The 20,093-nt window shown below is 39.9% G+C and overlaps 1 protein-coding gene and 1 pseudogene across 2 annotated transcripts in view; both read right to left on the reverse strand.

The window, feature by feature from the left end:
* The window catches only part of LOC309493896 (complement C3-like), a 40,546-nt pseudogene extending 39,717 nt beyond the window's left edge, over positions 1-829 (reverse strand). Inside the window, exons 1-2 of the transcript XR_014211768.1 lie at positions 674-829; positions 394-589 (exon numbers count right to left, since the gene is read on the reverse strand). The product of XR_014211768.1 is annotated as a complement C3-like (transcript). The remainder of the gene's footprint in view (positions 1-393; positions 590-673) is intronic.
* Positions 830-5,375: 4,546 nt separating this feature from the next.
* The window catches only part of LOC309493814 (complement C3-like), a 32,503-nt gene continuing 17,785 nt past the window's right edge, over positions 5,376-20,093 (reverse strand). The window contains exons 5-9 of the mRNA XM_082163073.1: positions 18,714-18,803; positions 18,434-18,514; positions 15,408-15,491; positions 15,110-15,245; positions 5,376-5,869 (exon numbers count right to left, since the gene is read on the reverse strand). Coding sequence (XP_082019199.1) covers positions 5,728-5,869; positions 15,110-15,245; positions 15,408-15,491; positions 18,434-18,514; positions 18,714-18,803 — 533 coding nt within the window. The 3' untranslated portion in view covers positions 5,376-5,727. The remainder of the gene's footprint in view (positions 5,870-15,109; positions 15,246-15,407; positions 15,492-18,433; positions 18,515-18,713; positions 18,804-20,093) is intronic.

Here is a 20,093-nt window from a genome sequence, read left to right on the forward strand (position 1 = left end):
GAGAGTTTTTACATGGTCCAGAAACAGTATAAATTGTCTAAATGAGACCATAAATTATGTTGAAAATATGCAATGACCACATTTGAACTGGTTTTTAACCTTGTACGGAGGCTTTTGGACTAGCATAAACAAATAAAAACACGAAACACGATAAGCCAAAGAATGTGATTTCAGCGTCGCTGTGTATATATAGCCCTTGTTCTCTGTCAGTCGCTGAAATCACATTCTTTGGTTTATCATGTTTCGTGTTTTTATTTGTTTATGCTAGTTACCTTGTGTTCTATAACCTTGTGGATTATTTTAATAAACCTGCACGTGGATCTGCTTCCCAGCCTGCTCCTGACTCTCACCATGTTACAGAATGAAACATCACTGTATTTATGGAGCTCTCACCTTTATATCTGTAAGGATCTGGTAATTGTTTTCTGCAGTCAGTGTCACTGTTTTGGACAGTATCTCCCTGTCTTTCTTTGGGAAGTTCTTCACTGAGATCCTCACGTTCAGGTTTCCTCCAGAGTAATCCTGAGCCTCCACAAACACGTTCTCTGAGGAACCCACTCTCAGCAAATTAGGAGCTGACAGAACAAACCTGAGGAGATCAAATCACAGCGTTTGAAATCTTAAAAACTGATTATTAGTAACTCTATGAGCAAACGGTGTGTTTAATACTCACAGCGGGTCACACAGTGTGAGGAGGGGTGAGGAGAGAAGAACAACAGTCAGACACAGCAGCTTCACCTCCATCGTGTCTGTGTGTGTGTGTGTGTGTGTGTGTGTGAACCTGCAGCAGCTCAGATTTATACTCGTCCCCGTCACCCTCACAGTCCAAACTTCTCTCTCTGTTTTTTTTTTTTTTTTTGCATTTGTTTTGTAAGTAAACTGACACTTCAGTTCAGCAATCCACAATCTAACAGTATAGCAAGTAATATTTATGTTTGACTGCCATTCACTTTTCAAATCCTTATGAGATCTTAATGCATCTCCTGTGTGAAACACAAATAACTTCTTTATTTTCATACATTTTCTAAATAAAATATATATTTTAAGTTCATTTAACATATAGACTCTGAATAAATATGAATCTTGAGTCTTTGAATCAATGCTTAATTTTAAAACAGCTGTTGTCTGTCAAATTCAGTGCAGGAGATTAATAAAGATCTCATAAGCACATGATGAAGAGTAACAGCAGTCAAATTCAGATTTCCCGTAAATGACCTGCAAAAACCCGTTGTGTAAATTCAACCTTTGGTAAACTGGCAGCCGCTCTGTTGATCTTTGAGAGGTCAAAAGAATTATTGAGCAGTATATATGGATATGTATCAAAGATGTACATTTCAGCACAACACATGTGTTTTTGTGTAAATGAGGTTTAAATGTTCCAAAGCAGTGATGGACTGACCATCCGTCCAGTGTGTTTCCCAGCTCTTCTTCAGCCTGAGACGCTATAATAATAGACTCCAGCAACCCTACAGGACAGGCAGTTTGGAGAATGGAGGGATGTTTCAAAGCTCTTCATTTATACTGTAGTTGTAAATAAATAGAACATGGGACAATGAGTTAAGAGATACTGAATAACCCTGACATTACTTCTATCTTGGGACAATATCGGCTATTGCACATTAGGACACGCACTGGATGTAATATAAGTTCAGTATGTATGTTATATTTTTATTAATAAATAAATAAATAAATATAACTTTATATAAATTAAAATATAGAAAACATATTGTTTGGAGCACAACTGGTTTATTAACTTTAAAGAATTGTTTATAAAAGAAACCACTTTATATGATATATAAGAAGACATTTAAAATAATTAAATGTTTAAAAATGTGGTTAAATAAATTAGATAAGAAATTAATAAAATACTTTATATATATATATATATATATATATATATATATATATATATATATATATATATACACTATATCATTTGCAGACTGCTGATCCTGGGATGGTCACAGTTTCTAAATAAAGAATTATGTAATAATACGAAAAGTCCCATTGTTTATAATGAGAGCAAGACCAGTTTGAATCCAGTGTGAAAGGCGACAGTAAGTTGTAAATCTCTGTGTAAGATTATTAAATGTGCACTATATAACTCTGTGTGACTGTGCGGATGGACATTGTTGCCACATAGCAACATTGTGACGTCCCAGATCCGGCCCACATCTGGCACGTGGAAAGATGATCTGGCCCACATGCAGCGTGGAATGACGGCCCTTGGGTGGTCATTTCTTTCTCATAACTATAAAAAGAGAGTGAGATTATCCTACTGCTCAAAAAACATTCAGGCTTATGGAAAGGATCTCAAGCTGATTAGATGAAGACGTTACTGATAGCCAGCCATTGATAGACACAGTTCTTCCATGAAAATAAATTCCACTGCTCTAAAACAACCATAATGAAATGATCTTCACAATAGATTATGCTTTACAGTGAACTCTGTTAGAGAGATACATATGACAGTTTATCTGTTCAATAAATATACCTTACTCTCCTGTTTAGTTATAAAAACAGCATCATTTCTGTGTCGCTTTACATATCATCTCTGTTCTCGTCATCTCTGAAAAGCTCTGTCTCGTTCTCTTTTCTCCAGCAGACTCTCCTCTGTTCTGAGTTAGTTTAAAACAGGTGTGTTACAACTCGTGCTCGACACAACTCGTTGTGTTAAATAACCTTCCACTCAAAGCAGCTGGAGCAACTTTTCTCTATTTATGGATGACGAGACACGCTCGGGCGAGTGACGTATGCAAATACCTGCGATAACTATCCCGCTAGGTCTAAAATACAAACACTTTTAATAAGCTTAGCATAGTAAATCAGCGTAACACTAAAACACATTTTGGAAGAAGGATTGATGATGTATTGACTCATTATTTACTTTTCTTTTTTTTTTCCTTTTTTTTTACATATTTTATCTTTAAGGAGAGGATTATAAATTGTTCAGACTTCCACATAACAGTATTATTATTATTTAAACAGATCAAAAAGTACCCTGTAAATGTATATTCATGTTACCTGACTTGACGACCTAAAAGCCATTGCGTGGTCACGGGTAATGTAAGATTTTCTGCAGTTAAACTCATTTAGCTATTTACATCGCCCTTAGACTTTAGACTAATCCCCGGAATATAAAAGAGTGGATTTGCCCCGATGAACGTTGAACATCAATACTCCTGTAGATGCAAAAACTCGGAAGATGTGGAGGCCGTTCAGAAAAGGTTTGGTTACAAAATTAATATGTGCAATGAAACAATGAAACCATGTGTTGGAGCAGTCCTCCACTATCATTAGTAGGTAGGACTGAATCAATTCAAATGAATATTCTACTACGAATACTTATTTTATTTCAGACTGTTCGCATTTTTCTCCCCAAATCTTTCTTTAAATCATTTGATGCCACTATATCCTCCTATGTTTGGGCTGGTAAGCCTCCAGTTTTACACAAGTCAACTCTTCAAAGAGGATGATCAAACAATATGGGAGTCTCGCTCTTCCAAATTCGAGAAAATTTCATTTTCTACTATTGGGCAGCTAATATCCAGAAAATATATGCATGATGTAATTCCCCAGATATTAATTGGCGTTTGATAGAAGCGAACTCCTGTGTATCGTCCTCGATTCCAGCATTAGTTTTGGATCCCAATTTGCAGTGACCCTCTAAATACACCACTAACCCGATTGTGCTTTCTTCACTCAAAATCTGGAAACAGTTTCGTCTTCATTTTAGATTAAACACGTCATGATCCACCTTTATGCCTATTTGTGGTAATCTTCTTTTCGTACCCTTGGATTCAACTTTTGCACAGCTCAGGGAGAAGGCTCTAGTATTGTTTCATGATTTGTTTTCTGATCACACATTTGTGTCATTTAAAGATTTGCTGAGTAGATTCAATTTATAAAACTTATAAATCCAATTTATTCCACTATTTGCAGTTACATGACTTTGCTAAAACACACATTGCTCCCTCACTAGCCAAAGAAAACTTTAATTGAATATATGTCACTTCCAAAATCACATATTGCCTCATTTTATGGCCTGTTACGCTCTTCACAGTTCCTCTTCTTTTGACGAGGAGCTGTGGAATAATGCTCTAGCTAAAATGAATTCTGTCCGCATCTGTGCTCGTTTAAATCATATTCAGTTGATAGTTGTTCACAGAATTCATTTCACCAAAGCAAAATTGAAGAAACTTTCTTTAACAGAAGATGAGAGGTGCAAATGTTCACTGTCCCCAGAAAATACTCATACATTTTATACTTGTCCTAAATTGTATTCATTCTTGTCTTTTTTTCTTAATGTTTCTGTGACATTTTTGGAGTTAACCGTTAATGGATTGTACAACAAGTGCCATGCTGATACTGTTGCTTTTGCTTCATTGGCAGCCAGAAGAGGAATATTGTTGCATTGGAAATCCTCTTGCCCCCTCCAAATTTTTCTTGATGTCCTTTCTACTCCTGGAAAAAATTAAACACTCCTCTCAGAGACTCCTTTGTTGAGACTGTCCCTTCTTTGGATTTTTTTCCCTTTATTTTGTGTGGGGTACTTTAGGATGGGTAGGGATAAGGATGTTGTTCCGGTTATTTTTATATAATTTTTATTCATTAATTTCTATGGATGTTAAAAAAGAAAACAGTAGGTTATGATGTTCTCCATGTATGTCATGTATATTGTCATTTAATAATCTGCTCAATAAAAATAAAAAATATATATATACAAACAATGAAACCATGTAATGCATTGTAAACTTCATATATGTGCAGTCTGCATTGTGACTGATTGAAAAAAACTGATGTGTGTGTGTTCTGCATTGATGATGCTCTCTAGTCTAATTTCTTCATTTGTGTGTGTGTTCTGGATTCTGCCAGATTTTTTTTGTTTTTTGACCAATAAAAGAAAAATCCCATTTCCCATTCATTCCTATGGGAGTCAAATTGACCCACGAGAGAAGTATTTGTATTTGAGAAGTATTTGAACAATTTTTATTACAACCACATAAAATCCAGTCAAAGTTGCGACAAATCTCCTAAGGTCTTGGACCAATCCGATGAACAGTCAATTTTTAAAAATCTTGCCAAAGACCCGGGTCAAAATGCCTCATCCATTCAAAATTATCACTGTAAATGAAATTCTGTCTTGATTTAGCATTGTTGGTGGTGATGCGTGCCAAAAAAACTTTAATTCAGTTTATTTATTGAAAAACAAATCAATGGACTACATCAGTTTCCCATCTTTGTGATATTAGATTCCTCTTCTAGACTTGAGATGCTCCACATCAGGCCTCTTGAGGTTTTGCTTTTTGAATGTTCTAGAAAGTAATTTATCCCAATACCTCTTCCATATCTTTTATCATCCACATCAACAGGAATAATCATCTGAACGCATTTTTTTCTTTTTTCTTTTGAATAATGTTTAGCCAATTCAGATATCCAGAAATTCTCCTTTAAAGTTTCTTATGATTATTACAATGAGATACAGAATTAAAATATCACACAAAACAAATTAAAATGTTGGATTTGTGATTCAGATTGGAAAAAGTTATCAGAATATTCTTGCAAGGTATTAGTTAGTCAATTTTAAATTGAACTTGAAATGAATTCAAGTCACCATTTAATTTTTATTTTATTTTAGCTCCAACAATATTATTTAAGATTTATTGAGAGTATGCAAGAGAGGATGTTTAATTTCCTGTAATCAACATTTTGAACATTTAATCAACATTATGAAGCACATCCGTGTCTGTCGAGGCTATCCTGGAGCTCAGAGATGCCGATGTACTGATCCCTGAATTGTGGAGTTTGGCTTTCCTCGCTTGTCGGCCAGTATTCAACCCAGGTGCGCTCTCCAAAGACATACTGCAGACTAAAACAACAGACAAGTGAAGACAAAACAGACAAAATTATTGACTTAACTACTACACTCCTGTTTAGTTATAAAAACAGCATCATTTCTGTGTCGCTTTACATATCATCTCTGTTCTCGTCATCTCTGAAAAGCTCTGTCTCGTTCTCTTTTCTCCAGCAGACTCTCCTCTGTTCTGAGTTAGTTTAAAACAGGTGCGTTACAACTCGTGCTCGACATTTGTGTAAGGGTCAATGAACAATAAGGATGTCCAAGGTGATCAAAATAATTATTTTAACAAGCTTTGTATTCGTGTTGGTTTTTATACATTTTTGAAAAACATTTAATACACAATCAGTTTCACCTGAACCAAACATGTATTTTAATAACAGGTCAAAATATGTGTTCCCTTTCGTGGTCACTCCGAGTTACGTCAGATGACGACGAATGGGGTTTCGCTTAGATAACCTATCACCTTCGAGTATAGAAAACGAGCCAATGGCAAAAAAATGCCATGGGTCTGCGGAATTTGCATAGCGTAACTCCGCCCCACCTCGTGGGTATATAAGGAAGTACCCCGGCAACATGCAGATATGTTTTCGCTTCGGAACAGAGAGCTTTTCTTCACTCCTGTAACGACAATGACTATGACATGCGGTCACATGCTGTTCAAATTAGTAGATCCTGATCTCCCAACACATCCTTCGTTGTCTCCTTAGACAACGAGTTTGTTCATGGCGCCTCTGAGTCTGCTTGAACGGTCAAAATTGCATCTTTGTGGCTCCCCCGAGGGACATTTGAGTCACATAAGGGAACCCTGTTTTGGAGAATCCCCTCTAAAACCCCCATTTCAGCATGGACTCCCCGTGACTTTTATAGACTCGTGACATTCCAGATACACACATACACACACACACACCAACATCCTTTAATGTATGTAACTCAGACTTGTATCTGAACCTCCTGTATGCATGTGTGATTAATGTTGTTTTGATCATATAGTTATGATCTTCGAGTGTTTGGATCTGAAATGTATTTTTGAAGAATGTTCTCCCAGTAGAATCGCATCCCGTAACCGAGCTCATTGGCAGGTCATAAAATTTGACCACCAAGCTCAGCCAGCCCTATGCATGAGATAACAGGGTCGCAACATTCCAACACACACACACAAACACACTCTGGACTTTGAAACAGAAAGCCCCTACAGAAAAGGACTTTTACCCATAAAGTCACTCTTAAATGTAATAAATATATATATTTGTGTGTTAAGAGGTGTGTGTAAACCATAGGAAAGCATATGTCCTATTTGTAACATTAATAGAACTGCTAATGCCTATAATTCTGCATATCTCACTGTAACTTCGCATTGCTACAACCTTCATGTGATGCGTTTGATGTCTTCGTAATTCTCTTAATCTAACAGAATCGAATTCCAATAGCAGAATGCAGTAATATACATTGTTTACACATTTCATATTTCTGGAACCGAAAGGCTTAAGTCAATCGTCACTGTAACTCGAGCCAGGAGACCGTTCCAAACGAACAAAGGGATTTTCCCGCCTAAGAAAATCTCGACAGCTGATTCATCCTACACGAAGGAGGGGACGGCACATGGGACACTGATAAAAGTCCAAACCTTCAGTTTCCTCTCTCTCTCTCAACTCTCAACTCATCCTCTCTTCGGACCTTCTTCTCCCCGGCGCAGCGCTTCTCCAAGGAACATCTGAAGGAGGCCCTGGCCTTCTCTATCGACGAACACATGTTCGAGTCGTAGCTGCGTCCCTTGCAACAAAGACTTTAAACCTCTCCCATCCCGGGAGATGAACCTTATTTTCCGGTAACATTACATTCAGTGAGCCTTTCAAGCTTCCCGCGACACCGGAAGACGCAGCAGAAACAGGACACCATCCTCGCTTCCTGCCTCAGCCTCAGCCTCACCCGAAAGAGCACAGAATCTTGCAAGTAACGTACTCTCTCTAAAAGCTGTTCCAGGTGTCTTGTGAACTTAGGTTTCTGTATGTAATAATTACTAGCTTTTCCCTTCTCTCTATATCTTTCTTTCTTTCATTTCATTTCATTCTGATCACGCTATGTTTTGGTTCGTTTAAAATGTTTGTTTGTTGGTTTGCATTTTTACGTACGTTTATATTTGTAGTTTATATAATCTCTAGTGTGTGCCATTTTATTAATAAATCCATTTATACTTTTAATTGTCTCTGTGTTTGAAAACCCACCTTATAAAAGTCAATGAAACTAAAAAGATCTAAGCTACAAGCTCGATATTGACTACCTTGAGTAGTTTTAATTCATAAACTCAGAAAGTTTGATATTCGTGGCCAGAAGATAAAACTTTCTTGGAGTTTGAAAAGGGATATGATCAGACAGTTACAGAACAAGGTAATCTCGATAATTGATAAAATAAATGTACATGCGACTTATGAATTATGACCATGAGTCATAATTATTAATATTTCCAAAATTCCCTATATTCTTGAGCTAATTCACATTTACCCCGAGTCGTTATTGTTACACTCCTGTAAGCCAAAATCCTGAGTTTTCTCTTTCTCTTCCTTTCCCTTCGAGACGAGCAACTCTCTGATGTTGGTGTGACGGCGATTTCCAGCGAGTGCACATTACCCTGCTGATCTGTGCAGTGATCTGCCAGTTAGTGTGTTTCTCCCTGGTCGCTTCAGCATCCGCAGAGTTTTCCTCTCACAAAAAGAGCTTGCATGCGGCACGTCTTTTCAAAGATGCCTCGCCCGTGCACTTCTGGTTGCGGTCGCAATGTTTCCAATTCTGATGGGCACAATCGCTGCTTTGTGTGTTTGGGCATTGATCACGCTAAAGCAGCGCTTGTGGATGACTCATGTTCTCACTGTGGGAACATGACCATCTCCACGCTACGGTCGAGACTCAATGAGCTCATTCGAACGAGAGTCCCCTCATCCACATGAGAGGCTGTACTTCGGCTGGAATCGGGAAGTGAAGATTCGGCTGTGCTGCCACCCTCGGGTGTTCCAGCATTGCCCGAGTCAGATCCCTGGCCTCCTCTGGCAGGACGCGGCTAATGACCGCGCCCCTGCACAGGGCCGCTATGCCACCCTCGCCTGGGCTGGTCATTCCGCCTCGCTGCACCACCGATGGTACGTCTGTGGTTCGAATGACCCCGCTGGCGCAGTTTCTGGGAGCCTGGCTAGAGCTTCCCAGACTGTCCCGCAGGGTCGCGAGAACCATCGGGCTTGGCTACGCAATTCAGTTCGCGCGGTCTCCTCCCCACTTCAGGGGAGTCTGCTTCACTATGGTCGGTGGCAATGCCCCTGTCATGAGAGCGGAGGTCGCCACCCTACTGGCTAAGGGTGCGATCGAGACTGTCCCTCCAGCCGAAATGAAGTCCGGCTTCTACAGCCCCTACTTCATTGTACTGAAGAAATCCGGTGGGTTACAGCCAATCCTCGACGCTCACGGCCAAACGCATCCTCCAGTGCGTGCGGCCGCAGGATTGGTTTGCAGCGATCGACCTGAAGGACGCCTACTTCCATGTCTCCATTTTACCTCGACACAGACCGTTTCTACGGTTTGCTTTCGAGGGGCGGGCATACCAGTACACGGTTCTACCATTCAGGCTAGCCCTGTCTCCGTCGCGTCTTCACGAAAGGGAACATGGGGGTTCGCATCCTGAACTCTCTCGACGACTGGCTGATCCTAGCTCACTCTCGAGACCAGGTTTGTGAACACAGGGACCTAGTGCTCCGACACCTAGCTCGTCTGGGCCTTCGGGTCAACTGGAAGAAGAGCAAACTCTGCCCCGTGCAGAGGATCTCTTTTCTCGGTATGGAGATCGACTCGGTCGACCATTTGCGCGCAGTCAATGCTGACTTGTCTTTGTCAGTTCGAGGGCAAGAGTGCGGTTCCACTGAAACAATTTCAGAGGCTCCTGGGGCATATGGCATCCGCAGCCGCAGTAACGCCGCTCGGATTGCTTCATATGAGACCGTTTCAGCTTTGGCTTCGCGATCGAGTCCCGAGGTGGGCATGGCAACACGGCACGCTCAAAATCCCAGTGACTCCGGCCTGCCGTCAGACCTTCACCCCATGGACGAACCTCAGTTTTCTATGGGCCGGAGTGCCCTTGGAACGAGTTTCCCGGCATGTTGTTGTATCAACAGATGCCTCCACCACGGGCTGGGGTGCCATGTGCAATGGAAATGCTGCCGTGGGCTCCTGGACAGGACCCCAGCGCCTTTGGCATGTCGATTGCCTCGAGTTGCTGGCTGTACGTCTCGCCCTGCACCGCTTCTGTGTGTTGCTCAGGGGTCAGCACGTACTAGTCCGATCAGACAATACCGCGACAGTAGCGTACATCAACCATGAAGGTGGTCTGCACTCCCGCCGTATGTCGCAACTCGCTCGCCACCTCCTCATACGGAGTCAGAAGCATCTGAGGTCGCTTCGAGCCATTTATATCCCGGGAGACCTGAACCGTGCGGCCGACCAGCTGTCTCGGCTTCGGCCTCTCCCTGGAGAATGGAGACTCCATCCCCAGACGGTTTAGCTGATTTGGGATCAGTTCGGGGACACACAGGTTTGCCTCCCACAACTCGTCCCATTGCGACCTGTTTTATTCCCTGACCGAGGGCACGCTCAGCACGGATGCACTGGCGCACAGCTAGCCGCGGGGCCTACGCAAGTATGCGTTTCCCCCAGTGAGCCTTCTTGCGCAGACCTTGTGCAAGATCAGGGAGGACGAGGAGCAGGTTATTTTGGTTGCCCCGTATTGGCACAACCGGACCTGGTTCCCAGAACTAGTACTCCTCGCGACAGCACCTCCCTGTCCAATTCCTTTGAGGAAGGACCTGCTTTCTCAGGGACAGGGCACCCTATGGCACCCTTGTCCCGTCCAGGAGCCACACGGAGGTGCCAAAGATCTGGAAAGGTTTGAGTACCCTACTCAACACCCAATTGGTGTTCTTCTAAACATCAAGAACCCACGAAATGCCCGATCAGTGTTGTGCTTTCCTTCCTGCAAGAAGGGTTGGAGCGAAGGCTGTCTCCCTCCCAGGCTTGTGCACAATTCAGAATTGAATTGAGAATGACTCCTTAATTCCAATTCAATTCTTGAATTTGAATTTATGTCAAAAACAGGATCTAGAATTACAATTTGAATTTGAATTAAAGGAAGCAGAATTGCAATTCAATAAGAATTCAAAGAAATTCATATACATATTTTAAGTGAAGTGTTTAACAATGAAGCTTTACAGTGTATGTCAGATATGATTGCATTATAAATGATATTAGTTTGAACTACTTGTACAGATTACATTAAAAATATATGTTTTCCCCCAGCAATGAATGTTAAAAGCTCTAGACACAGAACAAATAATTAAGTTTGATTTATTGTAATTGTAATTTTGTGGAACATGATGGAACATGACTCCATTTCCCAGAATGCTTTACTTTAACCAACAAGTATTTAAAATGGTTGCTAAATAATTTGAGGTGGACATTTGTTTGAAAGCACAATTTGATGGGCAACACTGGACTTTTTCAGAAGTCCCTTACAACTTCACTCTGCACCTGTTGAGAGAATCTTTAGTGTTGCAGGAAAGATATTCAGACCAGAACAGTGCAGACTCAATGAAAAAACATTTGAGGAGCTATTGAGAATTAGATGCAACAGTGTTGCTCAGTAATTTTTTTGCATTGGAATAAATGATAACTGCATTTACAACAACTTTGTGTTTGTGTGATTACTCTGAAATGAAAATTACATTGGAACAAAACTAATTAAACAACATTGAGGGGGTAATTTATTTCAAGAATTTGATCAATATCTATTTTAGAACAAAATGTATGCAGGGTAGAGGAGTAAATAGTTACGTGAAATGAAATTTCTGTTATTAAATTACAAAATTAATGTAATTGTATTTAGTTGTATTACTGAGGTAAAATGTTTAATTCAATTAGTTACTAATCAACTTAAAACGAAATTGCTTTGCATTGATAAAGTTATCCAAATAAAGTAATCCAAACCACATTTATAATGGGTAACTAATAACAGTAAGCAATAACATTTCCAAAGTAACCTTCCTAACACTGAATGTATGTGAGACTCAACACATTCTTTCTGTTGTGTGACTGTGTGGAATTGCTTTGAATTGCCATGAATTTAATTCCACTTCCTGTCATTCCAATTCCAATTCCAATTCAATGTCCTGTGGGGAGGAGTAAATTCAATTCAAATTCCAATTCATGAATTGAATGGAGGCCAATTCTGAAATTCAGAATTTTGCACAAGCCTGCTCCCTCCACCCTGAAAGTGTATGTTGCTGCCATTGCCGCACATCACGATGCAGTTGATGGTAAGTCTCTGGGAAAGCACGACCTGATCATCAGGTTCCTGAGGGGAGCGAGGAGACTGAATCCTCCTCGTCCTCCCCTCGTACCCTCTTGGGACCTCTCAGTGGTTTTAACTGCCCTGCAGAGTGCTCCCGTTGAGCCTCTACAATTAGTGGAGCTTAAGTTCCTGTCAATTAAGACAGCGCTCCTGGTTGCATTGGCCTCCATCAAGAGGGTAGGGGACCTGCAGGCATTTTCGGTTGACGAAGCGTGCCTGGAATTCGGGCCGGCTAACTCTAACGTGATCCTGAGACCCTGGCCTGGATATGTGCCCAAGGTTCCCACCACACCCTTTCGAGACCAGGTGGTGAACCTGCAGGTGCTGCCCTTGGAGGAGGCAGACCCAGTCTTGGCACTGCTCTGTCCAGTACGCGCCCTCCGTGCTTACGTAGACAGAACGCAGTGTTTCAGGACCCCAGACCAGCTCTTTGTCTGTTATGGTGGGAAGCTGAAGGGAAAGGCTCTCTCCAAGCAAAGGTTGTCTCACTGGATAGTGGACGCCATTGCTTTGGCATACCAGCAGCAAGGTCGACCATGCCCCCTTGGTGTGACGGCCCACTCCACTCGGAGTGTGGCATCCTCTTGGGCTCTAGCGCATGGTGCCTCGCTAACAGACATTTGTAGAGCTGCAGGCTGGGCGACACCTAACACATTCGCGAGATTCTATAATCTCTGAGTGGAGCCAGTTTCTTCTCATGTACTAGATTGAGAAGAACTAGCCGGTACTAGATTCTGCTCAGGTGTCTTCGCTTGCTCGCCATTCCTCTCCACGGACGGGATACGTGCGATATTTTCCTCAGGTGAGCCTATAAGCCCTGAGGTACTTCCAGCACTGTCGACGTCAACGCCAGAGTTATGCCACCGGCAGCTTTCGCGCTTGGCTAGGTGCCTCCATGTGCATGGTTTCCCCTCTGGGCGACCCCCACATGTGTATTTCCACTGTAAGCCTCTCTGAGCATGTGTCTTTCCCTCGGCAAGTCACCTTGCCACCCCTGGGGTTGAAACATTCCACCTGCGGCTGGACACCCCAGTGATACTCCATATACAGCCCCTCGGGGTCATATGTGTATTCCAAGTCCCCCCCTTCGGGTTGGGCATTATTGCATATTTCCACTGAGATATGCTTCCCAGTGTACCTTGGTATTCCTGTGTTAAGTAGGAGTCCTTCGTCCGTGCTAGTCTCACGACAGGGAGCTCAGACTTACGCAGGGCACTGGAAGACAGCCGAGGTGGCGTGATTAGACTGGGGACCCCATTCGTCGTCATCCGATGTAACTCGGAGTGACCACGAAAGGGTTACGTCTCCCTGTCACTTCCGCAGTACCGCTGGGATCGCCGGAGTTCAGTCTCGACGACTCAGCGAAGAAACATATCTACATGTTGCCGGCGTACTTCCTTATATACCCACGAGGTGGGGCGGAGTTACGCTATGCAAATTCCGCAGACCCATGGCATTTCTTTGCCATTGGCTCGTTTTCTATACTCGAAGGTGATAGGTTATCTAAGCGAAACCCCATTCGTCGTCATCCGACGTAACGTCTCTGTTCCCTACTCAGGGAACGAGGGTTACATACGTAACCGAGACGTTATATGTGTCTAATGGAGTCTTCTCAGGTTTATGATTTTCTTGTCAAAAGTAATTGCTTCCTGCATAATGCTTACGTCATACTGAAGTTTGTCATACATTTTAAAACAAAATAGCTTTTTTGTCTTTAAATAAATATAAGTGTTCACTTATGTCAATATTTCTTTTTTTACAGCCTTATAATCAGACCCTTAATGCCCCTAATAATCATCAACACCCCTGATGCTTTCACAGTCCTACAGCTTGTACTGGGTCGACATTTCATTCGGAAATGTTAGGCAGTTTTGATTTATATGCTATGCAATGTTTATGATCACGTTAGCTTACATGTGCGTGAGCAAGGCTTCTATTGCTTGTTTTTCTTTCTTCTTCGCCTGTGTTTTGATCAGGAGATTCTGTACTCTTTCAGATGCATAATAGCGCCCCCTACCATATAACAGTGACGGGGGAAAGAGTAATACCGTATATACCACCTATAATTTTTTTACTTTAAACCCCACAAAAATAATCTAAATAACTTGAATTCAAATCTCCTGTGATGAACATGGGTTAAAGTCTTCTTTTTTTTTTTTTTTACTCTTTCCCCGCCACTGACGAGATATTTCAGAGTAGACAATCTCCTGATCAAAACACAGGAGAAGAAGCGATATCATATGTAATCATATGTTAAATAACGTGATCACCAACATTAAACAGCATATTATTCAAAACTTGGTTATGTTACCGAATGAAATGTCGACCCATAAAGAGGAAACGACTGTGAAGCTTTAGGGGTGTTGATGGACTCAATCTACTCATCTGTGTTTTCATCATTGTTCTGAATCCAATCTGACAAAACCGAGATTCTCAGCTTTTCGCTCGAAATTGTACTTTAAATTTTTTTTATTAAACTTACCAACACACAAGTGTTGATAAAGAATGCATACAGCTAGAATAAAATTGGCTTTTGGTTTAAAGGCAGAGGTTTTTTGTTGATGTTGTTTATATATATTGCATGTTCAGATATTCATTCATCAAAAAATATTCTGGGGGCATGAAATGTTTGTGAAAATGATAAAAAATGCTTGAGGGAACAGCCAACTTAAAGAATGGAGGGGAAAGAGATAATTGTATGTCTTTATTTATTCAAGTTTATTTAAGTCTTACTTTGTTCAAGTCTATTCTAGGTTATATAAAATGCATTTTGACAAAAAACAACTGTCCCAACATTGAGCCATGAACAACATTCTGAAGACGCTCAGGCAAATCCTGTAATTTACAGACACAGAGTGGACACTTACGTTCCTCCGAGCCTTGGCAGGTCTTCGGATTTGCCCATGATGAGGTACGACTTGCCTTCTACGAATCCCAAGTGTTTTCTGCAACTGGGACGACCCAAAAATGGTCTGACTCTCCCCTCAACATCATCATCAGTGCCTACAGGACAGAACAGTGTTTATGACACACTTTCTCTGCAATTCAAATTAGCCTCATGCTGAATATGTATCTGAGAGAAAAACTGCATTTAACAAGAATCAGACACATTTCATATGCATTTCATGATCTGTGGAGTAGCATGGAGAGAATAATGAACCGTACCTTCTTTCAGCACCTGGTCCACCTTCAAGTGATAGATGTCAGAGTCCTGTGCCAGATCCATCCCCACCACTGAGACTTTATAAACTGTCAAACATACATGTTATATTGTTACTGGCATAATAGCTGATTAGATTGGATTTTGGTGTCAGAAATAATTTTTTTTTTAAATTAATTTACACAGGGGTTAAATGAATAGTTCACTCAAATAGGCACATTGTCATCATTTACGTCATGTTGTTCCAGACCTCTGACTTTCTTTCTAAGATATTTCCCATTTGAAAAAGAAAAACTCCATGTGATCAGACCGCTGACTGGATGAATTGGCTCCAATTGTTCTTGAGTTAACAACTCACTTGAAGGGAATATTTACAGTGATTTAAAAGTGAAATTTGAGTCTGTTGCTCACAAAGTTTGCTATTTTTGGAGCTTAACAGAAATTATCACTATGAAAAGTGAACACATCATATATTTTTTGGTTAACTGGTTTGTGAGCAACAGTGTACCAACTTTTTTTTGCAAAATATTCTGTCATTACTTACTCACCCTCATGTCGTTACAAACCCTACAAACTATACAGTATGTCTACCAGTTGTAAAGGTGTGTGAGTTTTATCATTTTAAATTATGCACTAGTGTATGTGTATATTTTTTACTACTATTTATTTATTTTTGGTACATTTCTTAAGAAGCATAATTTATTTTTAGACTTATTTGTTGGCCAGTTGTGGTCTGCGCAAATAAATATTAAAAGTTCTAAACCATCTATTCTGTTTTGTTGTTCCACTATAGTAATGATAATATTTTAATATTTAAGTTAATACTGTAGGTGTCTCTCACATTGTCCCACAGCAACATTAAAATAGTGTATATTAGTGTACAATGTTTTATAATAATAAGATGTTCTATTTAGTGTCCATTTCATTAATTTAACATTTCATATTGGGGGTATCCAAGAAACTTTTTTTTTTTTACGTAACGCAATAGTTACTTTCCCTGGTAATTAGTTACTTTTGTAATGATGTAATTCAGTTACTAATGCAGTTACTTTTTATGGGAAGTAACTAGTAACTATAACTAATTACTTTTTTAAAGTAACTTACCCAACACTGCTTTTTAACAACTGTTTGAAGCATCAAAGTGGTAGCAGTTGTGTATGTAACGAATGGACGTGATCAAAGTGTTCATCATAAAAAGCATTCCCCCTTTCCCCTTTGTTTAAACTAAGGGCCCGTCCACACGGACATGCGATTCGCTGTATACGTATACATTTTTTATCGTATTGGTGTTTCGTCCACACGGATCCGGCGTTTTTGGAGACTGAAACCGCTATTTTTTGAAACCGGGTCCCAAGGTGGATAAATCTGAAAACGCCACCCTTGCGTTTTCGTGTGTACGGCCGTACATTTTGTGAAACGATGATGTCATCACACCAAGTGTCAACTAGTCAGACACCGTTAAGTCACAGCAACTACATTTATGGTTTTTCATATTGTTCAACAAAGTTCTTTATTAAAAAAGAAAAAAGAAAAGAAAAAAAAAAGCTACTGTGCCTAATATTATTGTTGTATACAGCGCACAAGTCTTCTTCTCCGTTTTTAGTGTATGTCTGTGGCAGAATTACAGCGCCACATACTGGTCTGGCATGTATACTACATTGTTTTGAGTCAGTTTCAGTGGTTTCGTGTGTACGCAGATATTTCTTGAGACGACGCGGTGTTTACGGAAATTTTTTTTTTGAACAAAAAAAAAAAAAAATCGGATAGGGAAAGCTCTGCCTTCGTGTGGATGTGGCCTAAATCACCGGCCCCAATGAGTGGCAAAACAAGTTCCCCTCAAAGGCCGTTATCACCCTTGCTCCCCTGAATGACCCTAGCTCTCCGCATCCCCCATCACCAGACATTTGGCCCAGAGACTAGAGACAAACTTGCAATGCACACAGATACGGACATCGCCAAATTTTTACTCACAATCAAACTGTCCAGACTATATACTGTCTTTTCTCTTGCGTTATGTATCACTGCTTTAATGTCTTCAAATTCCTATCTTGCCTGGTATCAAAAAATCTAATTATAGAATTTTGCTAAATGATATTACCCTCTTAGTACTGTATACAATAGGGAAAAGTTATTGTTTCTTGGCAAGGAAGATCATCTATTATCATCTACTGATTATGTTGTCTGTTCGATGGACAAACTGATTAAATAATTGTAATATTAATTCTGCTACAGTCAGTTCTAAAACTAATCAAAATATTTGTATAATTCTGTAATGGATAACTCTCGGGAGATTGGTATGGTAATAGAGATTGGCATGGTAATGGATATGGCAATGTTAATGTATTTGGTCTTGACGGAATAGATCTGCTACGAAACTTTCTACTGCCAATACACTCACAGACATTCCTGTGAGCCTGTAAGACATAATGCTGCTGCTGCACATGTAACATACATGAATTAACCCTCATAGTACATCTATACAAGTGGAGCTGGGGAGGGTGGAAGGTTTCTGAAAGCGGACTCTAGACTGGTAACAGCAACACAACCGGTATTTGTTAAAATGTTGAGCCACAGTTTATTGGCTACTGATGCAACAGCAACCAATCAGCTGCGCTATGTAGATAATGATGTGATTGCTACCAAATTAGTTAAAGATCTATTAGCCTGCGCCAGCTAATGTTTAATGACAGAGCTAGGTAATTTGTTATAATTAATTATACATATTTTCCTCTTGAGCTAATGTGCTACACGTAGCCGTCAATGGATGGACAGAAATCTCTGAGACTTTATTACAAATATTTTCATTTGTGTTCCGAAGATGAACAAGTCTTATGGGTTTGGAACAACATGATGGAGATTAATTAATGACAGAATTTAAATTTTTGGCTGAACTGACCCTTTAATGCGGTTGTTTACTATAAAAAGAGCAGCGTGGAAAAAAAATCCTTTTGAGTTCCACTGAAAAACAACCGGATCATGTAGGAAAGTGAAAGTATGAAAGTATAACAGTCATGACAATGAATTACCCTACCAAAATCCATGCCAGCTTCACAGGATTTATTCATACGATCACTTTCTTCGACTTGGTTTTTCTTCTGGAAAGTGCAGCTTTCTGCGTTCAGAGAAGTTATTAATGCACACTTGTAATCAAAAACACACATAAATAAATAGTTTGTTTCCTCGTTCACATACAAGAATAAAAAATAAAAAAACAATGTTTAAAATTACAAGTAGACTGAAGGTAACCAAATCAAATACTACAAAAGTTCAGGATATGGTCACTTTATATTATTATCTGTGTGTGATTATACCTTCTGCACAAATGCACATGTCTCCCTTACACAGTCTGTATATAGCGCCATCTGCCCTTTCAGGGTGGTAGAACTTCATACAGCGTGCATCTGAGAGAGAGAGAGAGAGAGAGAGAGAGAGAGAGAGAGAGAGAGAGAGAGAGAGAGAGAGAGAGAGAGAGAGAGAGAGAGAGAGAGAGAGAGATTTAATGCAAGGAGGTCAATTAATAAAAAATGCTAATTTCAAGAAATATTATATAACTATCTGCTGAGAAAAGCTCACAAATGAGTATCACTTGAAGACATTATTGTGGCCTTTCCATTACATAAAATCAAAACATCCAAAATACAAAACAAAATTATCATAAGGAACAAAACAAATACACAAAATATTATGGTGTTTATATGTTGTACCTAAACAATCAAACAATAGAATATTGACTTATCTAAGCACATATGTAACTGTATACACAGTCACAAACATAAAATGTAAATTATCCTACATACAAAAAAAAAAGAAATCCCATTTAACCTGAATAAGCCTAAAGTACTCAGTGTTCACATTGCTGTAAAGATTTCAGCCATTGTTTCAGCTTTGTAGAGAAAACTGAGTTCTGATTGCAACTTTAAATCTACAGGCATGATGTTCCATAGAAGTGAACCTTTCACTGAAAAGGATGATTGACCCACAGCAATTCTGCATCTCCGGGCTCTACAATTCCCATTTCTACTGCTCCTCTGCTCTTTACCCCATCACTACTGTATTTTTATATGAACTGACAGATTATAAGGCCATACACTTAAATACTGGTTTTATAAACTAATACTTTATAAAATTATCAAAACTTAACAAATCATACTTTTGACAATTTGACAATGATGATTTCATTTGTTTCTGAGTGTGTACAACGTCAACATGTTTTTGCTGTTCTTGTTGCATTTACACGGCTTTAACCAGCAGATGTCCTCAGCATGCTATGTTTTGAGTGAAGCTAGAGTAGGCTAATCGATCTAATCATCTAACAGTGAATTTAGCTGCCGTAGTCAATATAGTGGAGTAAAAACAACACCTAACAGTTTTTCACCGCAACTTCAAAGGAAGCAAGACAATGTTGTCGAAACGAGCGCTGGATACCTGAGGTAATACTTCTCACCTCTCTCTCTTCAGAGGGTATGAACGATTATTTCATAATCCATTTCCTTGAAAAGGGGCTTGACTTGTCAAACAGTGTTGAATTTTTTCTGGACCTCGGCGATTAATTTAGAGTGGATTAGAATTAGAATGGATTCTGATTGGCTGTTATCGTTCTTCAGTTCAACTGTTTTATCATTCAACAGCTGGAAATAAATAAAGAAATAAATTGTTCCAAAAGTGATCCCAACGATATCATTTCTTTATAG

The sequence above is a fragment of the Leuciscus leuciscus genome, assembly GCF_965113295.1.
Source record: "Leuciscus leuciscus genome assembly, chromosome: 3".
NCBI classification, from domain to species: Eukaryota; Metazoa; Chordata; class Actinopteri; order Cypriniformes; family Leuciscidae; genus Leuciscus; species Leuciscus leuciscus.